Source organism: Diuraphis noxia, unplaced genomic scaffold (assembly GCF_037042655.1).
Source record: "Diuraphis noxia isolate RWA-SAM2 unplaced genomic scaffold, SU_Dnox_SAM2 contig0004, whole genome shotgun sequence".
Lineage (NCBI taxonomy): Eukaryota > Metazoa > Arthropoda > Insecta > Hemiptera > Aphididae > Diuraphis > Diuraphis noxia.
In genome coordinates, this window is record NW_028301714.1 from 52,862,359 (window position 1) to 52,876,358 (window position 14,000).

The 14,000-nt window shown below is 31.9% G+C and overlaps 1 protein-coding gene across 1 annotated transcript in view; it reads left to right on the plus strand.

The window, feature by feature from the left end:
* Positions 1 to 12,562, plus strand: part of LOC107163342 (uncharacterized) — a 46,762-nt gene extending 34,200 nt beyond the window's left edge. The window contains exon 4 of the mRNA XM_015510721.2: positions 10,736 to 12,562. Coding sequence (XP_015366207.2) covers positions 10,736 to 10,993 — 258 coding nt within the window. The 3' untranslated portion in view covers positions 10,994 to 12,562. The remainder of the gene's footprint in view (positions 1 to 10,735) is intronic.
* Positions 12,563 to 14,000: the final 1,438 nt, after the last annotated feature.

The window sequence follows — 14,000 nt, forward strand, 5'->3', positions numbered from 1 at the left end:
CTGACGACGGTACAGCGGTTCGGAATGGGTGCCCGGAGGTCGGCAGAACCAGATCTCGGGTCAAACGGGTCATCGGAAGAAAAAACAACCGTAAAGATAATATTATTATAATATGTATATCGAACGCCCACCGGGATGATGCCCACGCCTTTACATTTTTTTTTTTTCGTTTTCGGAATTGACCTCGGCGCATATAAACATAACCCCCCGGGACAAGGATGTTGGTTTTTTATTGTATCTATATACATTGTTTTGTTAAATTTTTTATGTGAAATTTAAGATGCAAAACTGTGCGGGGATATGCCGATACAGGCTGTATAATATAATTATTGCGTGAAGAACGAATAATAAGATTCAATTGGCATAAAAATTAAATACAAATGTCGTGTGTGGTGCGTTTGCATTTGTTAGCTGTGTGTGTGTGAATGTAACCGAAACCAACTTTACGTCTGACCAAATGCAGAACAAAATCCAATGGGAATTCGTCATGGTTCGCTGTGGTTTTGAAAAAAAAAACATGTGAAAAACTATCGTCTTCGGAAACGCGGATGAACAATGAGTGTCCAGCAGATGACTGACACACAAAGAGATACAAACAATATTATACTATTGGCGTGAAGGTTACCTACCGTGAAAAACTGTGCATACAGAAAACCTTGAACTCTCCACCCTATCGTATAGTCCCGCGTTGTAATCCGTTCACCGTATTCTATATTATATTATTATTTATGCAATAAAATATAATATAGGAGCTTGTCGGCCGGCTTGTCTATTCCTCCGGGGAAACGATCGACTGGCGGCGGCAGTGGTGAAAAATGTTACTGTGGTTATATTTTTGTCATTAACTATGTAAAAACCTTTCATTTTAATGCAGTTAGTAGTTTGTCGATCGTAGAACATACAGATTTTGAAATTAGGTTTTTTACGTTTTGTTCTCTTCTGAAGCCGCTGAGTTCAAAGTTACGCCTGCAGCAGCGCACAGGCTATGCATAATATGATAATACTTGGGTAAAAAAAATCAAATGACAAAATTATATACTCATGAATAGCACAATAAATGGAATTCTCTATATTGTGTAATATAATATTTATTGAGATATAATTTTTGTTTTTTTGAATTATCAAAATGCGTTTATAATATTTATATATATATATATATATAAATAGCTAGTAGTTACTATAAATAGTTGCATTATTACTTGTATTATTACTATACCAGCAATTACTAGTGCGATGAATTTAATCAAGAACATTAGTATAAATCTTATTTTGATTAAAATAATTAATAATTTTAAACGTGTTCAATAATTATATAACCTAGAAAATAATAAAATAATGAAGGAAAACTTATAAATCATAAAAATAAGTGATTCTATCAAGTATAATATGTATAACTCGAATGCCCAATGTTTTTCAATCTGGTGTATAATTTTATAATAATATCTATAGATATTCATCGTGACATGCGAGTTGTATTAATAATATAGCTTAATATATTATATTTACTTAACTTATATTAATATATTATCATAATTTAATTAAAATACGTATAATATGTCATTCATATATTAGAGACTTTTAAAGATACTTAAAGATTTACCGTTTTACTAACTTAAGGCTAATACGTGTCTCACATATCAAAATATAGAGGTACATAAACATATATAAACGTATATTTTTAGTAAAGATCTGTTTCGTATTTTCTTCTTCAAAATATTAATTTAATATAAATCCTGAGGGCTGCTGATTCTTTAATGATACAATTTAATGTAGTTATTGTATAACCATATAATGTTACCCTACTTCATCTGCATATTTAAATAAATTGGTTTTTAATTTATGTGTAGAAAATCAAAACAAAAATCGTTATTTCGTAGGTTTATATTATTATTATGTGGAGTGTGGACCATTTCGCAATGGGAAGTTGGATAACACCATTAATATGGGTCAAAATAGAAAAGGTCGACGTGCCTTTAAATGTCATAGGACCATGAAATCAATCCATGACTAAATTCTACGGAGTGTCCGGACATGCAGTAAAATTTATTATTTTCAATCAATTCGTGTTATATATGTATAATGTATTACACTAATTAGATTTGTGTGTGTGTGAATTACGTATAGAAATTGAAGCCATTGTACAACGGCCCAAGGCTAAAGGTTCAGGATAACATTTTGTAAACCGTTCGTCATTCATCTCATCACCGACACCGACACGCAGTATATACGTACCTACTGCAACTGTTATACTCAAAATAATAGTCTCTGAACTTTACCCAATTTATCCATCCTAACGCGATCGCAATAATGGTCTTTCACCCTCACTCACATATAACATCACTGACGTGAACTATACACTTGACCGATCTTATATTATATAATAATCGACGCGAGATTATACGTGCAGTAGGGTTCGGATAAATCGGAGACGAAATAAACTTTTTAACAAGCACGTACACATGTATACATCGGTACGTCACACTTTTTCAAAAATGATTAAACTGGTATTCAGTATTTAATATTTATATATATATTAGTTTATATGATTTCGTACTGTTGCTTATATGTATTTGTGACTATACTACGATGAGTATTCTCTGTTATTTCGATAGTCTCAAAAAAACATGGTCAAGAACTCTGGATTCAACTCGTGAGTGTTGTTACCAGCTTGCAGCACCGCTCATATATGTGCAAGTAATGTTTTTATAATTTTGACTAAGCCGCATAATTAAGTACGTAATTCATAAACGGTCTTATGAAATCGTGCCAATAACATACTAAAAATGTTTGTTAAAAAAACGAATGGGCGTGATCAGCCGAGGTGATGTATGTCTTCTAAACAAACTAACTGGATAATTGTTCATAATTTGATCCTCCTTTGCAGCAGGCTTTGAGCATGTATAGTTAGCATGGAGACTGTAATTTTCTGTCGAATATTATGCTGCAGTAGCGCATAGTCATAAAAATTATATGATTATGTACAAGTCTTAAGAAAATATCATATCGAGTGGAATCTAACTGATGATGTTATATTATTATCACATTATATTTTTCACGAGTGAAAATATTACGCACGACCGTATTAATGCCTCAAACAAATCCTATTAAAATTAATTTACTCCCGTTTTTGGATACTAAATATACTGCAGTTCGGATCTAACTTGAATATTAACTGGTAATGACTATACTATTTCTTACGATATTATAAATCATAATATGTCGAGAGTTTTTTCGATGATACTTTTTTAATCGTGACGGGTGAGCCATACTTCGCGGCGGGTAAACTACCAATTATTATTATTATTCCATAAAGATTTATTATTAGAAAATTTCGCCGCAGTAAATCTATTGCTACTGCTACCGCCAATGATTTAAAAACCAGATGGCATTACCAAATAAATTTACGATGGTTATAAAAGTATGCGTAATTTGGCACACGGATGTCGTGGAAAACACCGCAGTTTTATATTTTTTATTTCGTATTTATCGGGTCATCGAAACCGGTCAGACGTATAATATTATACAAAGTGCAACAAGTGCGCCTAAAATACTTAATCGATTTTATCGGGCCCGGTGAATATCGGGCGATTTGCCCGATTTTTCCTCGTTTAAAATAATTCGCTGGGGGCGCCGAAAACCGATGACCACGTATAATAATAATTATAATAAGCTTACTTTTTTTACCACAAAACGCACGCTCAACGAAAACAATACGTATTTATACGATTATAGTAAATATATATATATATAAACATTGACTATAGCGTCGGCCCAGGGCGTGTTTTTTCCGAAAGACAATGCATGCAGCGCCGCATATCGCGTTTTGCGCCACGCGATGTCGACCGCACGTTACTGCACCGTTCGCAGTTGCTGCGGGGGAGGTGGCGGCGCCCCTGATCGCTGCACCGAAAATTACACGGTCCGCGCGTGCCCGACGATCCCCGGAGGCTGGCACGCGATCTCTTCCACCGTCGATGTAGGTATATAATAATAATAACAATAATATTATAATATCGCTGTGGCCTATCACTGTTGCTGTTGTTGTTGTTGTTGTTGCCGCTGCTGCTGTTGTTGTTGTAGGTCTCTTTCTAACGCTCTGCAGTGCACTCAATCTGTATATAGGCGCGGCCCCGTCCAGACGTGGTGCTGAGAGTCCGGTGGTAATTATTATTACGCCGGTCCGGAGGAAGTTTATTTTTTTATATATATTTTTTTATTTAGACAGATATGCGTCGGGTCGTTCTGGGGTCACGGCGCGCGTTGTACATGCGTGCAGGATATACACAGTGTATATTTTAATATACTGTGCACACACACACACACACACACACACACACACACACTGTACCATTAACTAGCCAGCAGGTATCTGATATTATAATAAAATATTATGTATATACGAGTTATGACGATACCTATATCTACGTATACAGCTGCAAGTACCTTATTTATCCCCGCCAGGTTATTATTTATCTACCTAAGATTTACCAGCAATTCCAGTAATTCCGAATTTCAGGAATTTGTCGATTGATTTCGGTAAAACCCAGGATATAAAAAAATAACTTGGTCAAATCCCAATTGAATTTTGTAGTTAGTACTTTTACACACGAGATTTGATAAATCTTATAGGATAAACAATCTGTGATGATAGAAGTCAGATACTTTGTACCAATTGTGTGATATTTTTCCCTTCGTTATTTGGTACCTGCCTATTATACTTAAATTTTTACTTAAATCAACGTAACGTCTTTTAATTATGTACGAGTTTTATTGCTATATAGGCAGAGGAAAAAATATCACACATTGGTTATCGATTTCGGTATTTTACAAACGATGATTGTTTATCCTAAGATTTTCCAAATCTCGTTTGTAAAATTCCAAACTTTAAAAATCGGAGTTCTCTCAAACTATTTTGTGTATCAGGAATCCGTACTTTTATCGTAACATAAATATTATGTTTAAATATTCGTTTGAAAACGTTCTTGTGGTGTACTTATTACATTATCATGAAGTATATATTATGTTCAAAAGTCTAGTCGTCAAGTCCAATTTTAAAACACGTAGGTATATGACGTGTATTTTTTTTTCTTATGAATAAATTTTCTTATAATATTTGAAAAGAAAAACCTTTACACAATCCTTCATATCCTACGACTTATAACAATAATATAATATTTAATGATATGTCGATGAAATAATAGAAGAAATAAATCAGTTTTGAGAAGCTAGGGAAGGGGATGGGGTGAATACAAAATTATAAACGTTAAAAAAATGCAGCCCGCTGACCAGTGACCACGACCGACGACGACGGGCGGTCGTGCGTACACTAATAATAATAGGTACACGCTGGACCGTGAAAAACGTTAATTTTTTATATCCATTTAGATTGTTTCGTTTTTTATTTTTACATTTCGCGCACAATACAATTGAACCGACAACTGCTGCGTTGAATGATAAAAGAAAACGAAAAAAAAAACAGTATTAGAAGGAATGGTCGAGCAAAGCAATCGAGCGAGGCTTTAAACTTCGCCGCCATAGTATTGACCTCTATATGGACGGTGTTTAGTTAAAACTTAAAAGTGTGTAGACCAATTTATTTTCAAAATTGTGTTTTTGACAGAGAAGTTGATTTCTTTTTAGTTTTTTACAGATTTATTCGGTAACACTGTCGATATGATACAACATAATGTAGTCTTTTTTGAAAAGTATTTATACTTATATAACACTATATAATATTATACTAACAATATAATAAATATGCACAGTTAAAATCAGACACCTTCGTTTTTTTTTGGTCTTTACTATGTGTGACTACTGCGTGTATACCCATTGCACATCATTAGCATAGTATAGTCAGCCGGTATAGGTTTTACTGTCGTCGTTAGTACAATAATATTATTTTATCGGACGGAAATCGTATTTGGAAAAAAAAATCACAGTCATCCCGAGTGCGTTTTATTGCTGATGCTTCCTCCAAATCAGTGACAATAATTTACAGTTCTATTGTTTCGGTTTTTATATTTTGCTACTAACGAACTCCTCCTTTAAAATACCGTAAAATCGTTATTATTACATTCGCCGCCACTGTTTCGGAAAAGTGACTAACCCACCCTTTATTATATTATTACTATTATCATTTTTATGTATGGTAATTACACGTTCCCCGAAAAATTACTCAGTCATATTATTATCCCTCATTTAATACTTACGTAATATACTTTTAAATCTCGATTTATAATCAAGTTTGATTATTATCTAATAATTTATTATAATATTTTGACTGTTTAAGTCTGAGCAACGTTATTTATACTGCAATATAGTTTAAAATATTAAAAGAATAATTGACATAAATACATGATTATAAAACGAATTGAATTTCATGAGTACAGTTAGATGTTAATAGTATGTATTTTAGCACGTATAGGTGATATACAAGGTGATTCTTTCGATACAACAAACTGTGACGAATTATTTAAAAAAAAATATGCAAGTTTTTGAAAATATTTTTTACATTATTTTTAATTCATTAATTTTCAATATTTTAAGGAGTACCACGATATGCGTATCACTCCATTCCACTTATCAGAACATTAAATATGCGTAATGTGTTACAACCTTCTGCTTATTCGAAATTTGATTTTTATAAACGAATATTCATTAAAAAAAAAATAATTTTAAATAAGAAATGGTTTGCTGGGCAAAATAAAATTTAAAATGATAAAAAAAAAATGTTGTTTTGTGATAACTGCAAACTATGAAATCAATATATTTAAATATTTTCAAACCATTGATGATTTTCTAAATGATGAGGATAATGAATGTTCTTTTTATTATTATTAAGCATCCAGTAGTAGGGCCTACCTATAAACATAATATAGATGTATACATATTATTTTATTTAAGCAAACCCGCGTTCAGTAGTCACTAGATATATCTTCAACGTGGTTACAGACCCAAATCTTAATCATAATTATTTTCCTAAATAAATATAATGACAACAATGTCTATGAAAAAAACGTGATATAATATATACTAAACGAAAGAAGCAAAAAAGAATAAAAATATTATAATTCGTAACAACAATGCGAGAAAAACATGTAAGGTATACATGTAACAGGTAACATGTAAGGTACGTGGAATAACTAAAAGGCGACCGGACCAGTTATTTTTTTAGTAGTGGTTAATTTTTTGTTTCATGTGGTCAAATTTTGACAGTAACAAAACGTAACAAAAAAAAAGAAGTGATTGGGCAACGGTAGGAACCAGCTGACGGCGGTGCGCGGTGGATCTAATCGCCGCCGCTGCTATATTGTATAGGTATACTATATGCTATAGGTATATGGTAAAGACTAGTTTTGAGTTTCGACGGTATAATAATAATATATACATACATATACGAACCGGTTGATCCGATCTGGTTTTGATCGGTCCTAAAGGCGGCGGCAGAGACGACAACGGCGACGACGACGATCGACCGTAGCTCGGGTCCCCGCGAGCGGAACGAAGAATGTGACCTCTACCTTTTGCCTCCGCCGCCGCCGCCGCACGTCGAACTTTTGAGGAGAGAATACACACACACACACTCATACATACACGTGCGCACGCACACATATGTACAACGCACACCCGTCCGGCCACGGCAGTCCTTGATCTCGTGAGGTCAGTGTTAAAGGTCAGACGTGATGGTTTCACCGTGAGAGACGTGTGGCCGTCGCACGTACATTATAACCAACGAGGAAGCCGCTCGTTCGGTGCAACAGTAGTAGTAGTAGTAGTAGTATAATCGTGCTAGTATGAGTAGTATATTATAAACTTGTGGTGTACCTACAGACGTATAGTAGTGACTTTATAATGTGTGTGTGTAGCTGTACAGGCAAAATATTATGTATTCAGTAAATAGTTGTGTATTATAGTTTTATTATATTGTTTTCCTTGTGCGTTTTGCTGTATACCTATATGTATACGAATTGGGCAAAACATAAATAATATACCGAATAAAATTATATATACATATATGATATAATAAAAAATATTATGATACGTGCGCGTCGTCGTCATTGGCTGTGAGCTTAGATTTTTCGATTTGTATATGATTATTAGGTTGGTATAATATCACCGTAAAAGTTATATAATTGAAATACTTTTAAATAAATATTAGGTATGTTTCTGTTAATTAGCTACGTTTTAGTTTCTGAGGGGAGTGATAAATGTTTAAAGAGTGTGATTTCAGAAAATTAGATAATATAAGGTTGGTACTTTTTGGAATAATTGAGAAAACAATAAACAAAAAAAACGAGTAAAATACCTTTTTAGACTTTTTTCGAGCTGAAATGACAGTAAAATGTACCATTTTTATTAGGAACCATAATTTACATAATATGTATTAGTGTATTACCACTCAGTAGGATTATAATTTTAGACAAATCATCTAAAATGAATTTAATAAAAACTATCAGATTTATCATGAAGTTGTCAAACACATTGATCGATGAACGCAGTTTCATAAAAACCGACTTTGGTGCACTTTTTTTTCGATTTGTCAAAAATGAACTGTGTGATAACTCTCTGACAAGAGCCAGGTTGATAAATTAAACTTCTGATAATTAACCACTGCAGGTACGATCGACAGTATGTCGTTCTGCGTGTTCGAAAGAATTTGAACAAAAAATTCTTATACCATTGGTGAGATTTATAGTATGAGAAAATACAAAATAAGTGAATTTCTAGAAATACCCATCGTCGCAGGTTATTAAATTACTTTTGGCGTACTTAACGTTGAAAAAGTCAGAAACTGTGTCTGGGTAGCGTTTTTTCATATGCGGAGCACGTTTAACTGTAAATATATGAAAATAATAATTTTCGGTCCACTGACAACTCTATATATAATGGTAAATGCTACACCGCAACAATCGAATAGGGTGCAAATCACGACTAATTGTATATACTTAAACGCGCAGTATTATGTCCATCGAATTGCAATCGATTGCAGTTAAATTTCATTTTTTTTTTGTACACAGGTATTCGATGGTATTCGATGGACGTTAGTGGCACACGACCAGTTTCTTGTTTTATAGAATGCCTGCATTTTATCATCACGTTCAATAATTATACGCCGTTTACTCATTTGCGGTAATAATAACATGTAGGCATCATATCTCCGGTCGTTTGGCCGTTTCTTGCACATTTTCGGAAAAATACAATAAAACAAAAAAATAAGATCGTCAAATGTAAGAAATAAAAATTAATTTTAGAAATTGCTAACTATGGGTATAATAAAATGGGGAAATTACTATTTGTGTATATCTCATATTATGTCACCTGAATTTTATTGCACGATATAGGTAAAAACAAAATTGTGTAATACTTTGATTCAAAATCAAATGGAATATTTTATTATGCTTATACAAATCTACATAAAACTAATAAGAGGTACTGTCGGAGACTCTAAATTGGCCTTTTCCTACTAGATTCTATACCATATAATCACGAGTAAAAGTTGGTTCTAGCTTCTCCATTCTCCCCAGATCACTAAGATTTTTGCTCCTGATTATGTCTGAAATGATTTGTGTTGAAAGTGTCTCTCCAACTCGTTATTTGATCCGTTTTCCACTCCTTCGTCTCCTCGTCCTCGATCTGTCCAAAAATCTTCCTTAGAATGTATAAATGTTATTGGAACGAAATAAACAGCTACCGTCCGTTTAAAATGAACAAAATGTTCAGTAGCTGTGCAGCACTCTGCAGAATATATCTTAAGTTTAAATACGTATGACGATTCCATTCGAAGTATATTCTACAATGTCACACGTATGTATATGTATATATGTATAAGATAAGTATACCGTCGATAAAATCTGATCGTTCCAATGAGATCGTGCTCTGCGTAATAATAATTTATATTTTATTAATAATATGCGTCTTAGAGTCACCTCGTCCTTGCACTGGGCGTAAAAGACTGGCAGTGGTAGACGATGTGCCAACATTCAGAGGCGTTAGGTCATACATATATAACAATATTAAATATTTTATTTTTGTATGGTTACCATGTTATATTATTTACAATATACCAACACTCACTGGCGATTAAGCATGAAAAACTTGCCATCCATCGTTACAAGACAAGTCATACCTGTAATAATATCACTAAATAATATATATACATATAAATACATACGTGATGTCATCTTTATTTCTTCTATAGTATAGCATACAACATTGACTGGTTTTGTCTCAATGCATCAGCCATCAATAGTGAAAGTTATGGCTATAATTATTGTTAAACTTGATCTTAAGATGCATGACGTAAAAAGTTGAAATGACAATATGTTCATACCCTAATCATTCAAGTTTTAGTAACGATTCCTGTAAATTAGTGTTAGAATACGTATAGTTTATATAAAAGGTCAATTTTATTCAACTTCTTGGACTTAAAGGTATGCAGTTAGTCGGATCTAAGTAGTGGGAATAATAAGTAGAAATATTGGCCAGATTTGAAAGTGGTTTTATACAGAGATAATAATACGACACTTCAAAATAGTGGCAAATATATTTTCGAGTGTGCATAGTTTTTGTCATAAAGGAAAACAATCTATATTAGTGAAAAGTCTAACAATTCATTTGTTATACGTATATTATAGATACATAAAAAATTAATTCTAATAATTATTATAATTATATTATAAATAAAAAATGTCAAACCTTCATGTATTAACGTACTTGTGTTTTTAACGTTTTCCAGTGTTTCCGGGAGCAGTCGATCGACGGGACAGCGTTACCACTGCTCAGCGAGGATCACCTGACCGGCACCATGAACATGAAGCTGGGACCAGCGCTCAAATTCCGGGCCGTGCTGGCTCAGAAGTTAGGAAACTGCGCGGTGTGCATGCACTGTGCCCACTGTCACGGAGCCCAGTCACACGGTGCCGGCCGAAACAGCCCCGGCCCCGGCGGCAACAACAACAACAACAACAATAATTCGTCGTCCGCACAGTGCTAAGCAGTACCGTTCGCGCCGATGGCTAAGTCCGTCCACATTACACGTATACAGGGAGTTCAAAGTGTTTAGAAACGGATATACATGGACGCCCTGTATGATCGGTAATATTATTACCGTCAAGCGTCTAAACTTAATGTATATTACAAACATTTATATGGTGACCGCGCAAATCGCCGTTCGCTTTACAAAAACACAAAACTTAGTTCATTAAATCATAATAATATGGTAAATGATACCAATCGTATTTGTGTCTATTGTGTCGAATTGGCTTAAAACAAAAAAAAAATACATTATTATTTTTTATTATTTAAATCATGGTAAATTCAAAAAGTCACAGATTTCGCTGTTTCCCTGACTTGTTTTTCTCGCGGTGGATTTATCAGTATTTTTACGCATAGGTATTTATTTAATAGTTTGCATGGTCGGAGAGCTGATGGTCATTTTTATTTTTATTATTCTTTGAGCTTTTGTTATTATTTTCTCTATTGTTTTACCTAAATATTCTATAACGCGATTTTTGTCTATATATAATTATTAAAACATCTGTAATTATAGTTAGTTTAGTTTAAAATCTATTGTATAATTGTAAAATATATGAAATATCATAGTTTTCTGTTGATTATTATTATTATTATTATTATTTTTTTTTTTTTAACGGTTCTCGAAATTAGTTTATTACGGATTGGCCTAAATGGTTAAATGTTATAACTTTTAATGTAATATGAAATAGTATGAATAAAATATACAGGTCGATTTTATTGTCAGGCTATATCTTGGGAAATATATGGTACTTAAAACACACACAAAAATAAGAATAAGAACATGCTATTTTATAACCTATTATAATTAATTATTCTGAAGAAAAAAATATTGTACTTCCAAAGATGTTGCCAGTGTTTAGTTCAATTAAATACCTTAAAAAAATTAGTCTTTACTTTAATGCTCAAAATTGTCTAATTATACTCGAGTATATTACAATAAAATAGTATGTTGTTTAAAAATATTCAAATCGTATATAATATAATGTATTATTTACCTACAGTGTACACAGTGCCTTTGTTGTGCCTTCGTTTTGTATTATATTTTTGTTATGTGAAACTGTTGAAATACTTATAAATTTGGTTTATGTTTTTATTTTCAAAATTATACTACATATTAAATATTTTATAACGAATGTCGATTACTCGTAAGACATTTAAAGCATTGATGTTATTTGCCAACTTTTAATTAATTGTATGACTTAAATGAATTTAAAAAAAAAAAAAAAATGTGTATTAATATTTGTGTACTGCTGACATTTGTTTAGATATGTTTAGTTTTTTTTTTAAATATATATATATAAATATGATTATTCATTAAGACATTTGTAATTGAGAAAAAAAAATTTCTCGGATTATCAGGGCTGATCTAGTGCAATTTTCATATGCAAATTATTACGACGATTTCAACCATGGAATCAGAAATAGTATTTGCATACATGTATGGCATTTTTTTGTTTAATTTTTTTTTAATTATGTGAAAAAAAAAACAAGAAAAATATAAGCTGTTATTAAGCTATTATGTAATTTATTTATGTTTGATGTGTTCTTTTTTACCGCGAAAACTTTCTAGAAAATCTTCGCGTTTTTCTCCTATAAATAGATGTTTTATTTAAAGCCGTTTGTGTTCATTTTTTAAACATGTTTTACCAAATATCTTTGAACCTAATATGGTAGCTAAGTTGGACGACCGCATGTATAAAAATTAGAGAGAAAACATATACGCGTAGAGTTACCTAAACAAATTGTTAATAGTTTACAATAGCTGGAAGTTTAACGAAAAGGTCGATGAGTTAAAATGGCTATCGAACGATTGAGAACATTATACCTTTTTGGCCGAACGATTGAGAACACTTAAAAATAACAAAGAACTTACCGCTGACCCCAACAAAACCCAAAAAAGGATACGATTGAGAACGAATTTACGTGCAACGTTGCCATATCATTTATTATTTATCATTTAACAAATATTCTTGAAGAAAATCATATGTAACATAAATAATATATGTTTAAAAATGAAAAAAATGTAGAATTATAAGAATATGTATTCCATATCTAAAAAAAAAGTAAAACATGTAGAATATAATAAAAATATGTAAAAAAAATGTAATAAATATGTAATGAGTATATGACAAATGAGTTACCTATGAATTAGTTAAAGCTGGATAGTATAAATAGTATAATCCAACATACTTTAGATATTTTAATAAATTATTAGAACTTTTATTTGCTACATTCCACATATATTTATTATGAATATTAATTATTTTTTCCTTTTGTAACCCTATTCTATCGTTGCTATTTTTAACCGCGAGTGCGACTATAATACGAATACTTCGTTGACGTTTTCATGTGCGATGACTAAAACGCCTATTAAGTCATTCTATCGTATATCTGGTATAAAAGTTACAAATAACATACGGTTAATTCGATAAACGTCCGATAAATATTAATAATCAACTGTATTAATCGTTCAGTCAAAAAGGTATAACGTTCTTAATCATTCGATAGCCGGTTATCGTGCTCAAATTATTGTTCGATTAAATTTGGCAACGTTGAAAAAAAAAATAAAAATATTGAGCGTTCTCAATAATTGTGTTACCAAAAATAACGTTCTCAACCGTAACGTTCTCAATCGTATTTTACCGGTTAAAATAATAACATTTAGAAAATAAACCATTTATCATTTATGATAAATATATATAAACTGCAGTTGTTTTAAAAATAATGAACGTGATTGATTTCACTATAAAAAAAAAAAATATAGAAAAATAGTTATAAAATTACTTTTTTATTACAATAATTGTTATTAATGAAATTACATTACTTCTATAGTTTTATCAAAGAAATGCAGTCTGTGTACAAGACAACGTGCAACGCGTTGATTTTTCAACTCGTTCTCTAAATTTATATATTTATTGGAATATTACAATCTAATGGTATTTATAATAAGCATATTATCTGCATGG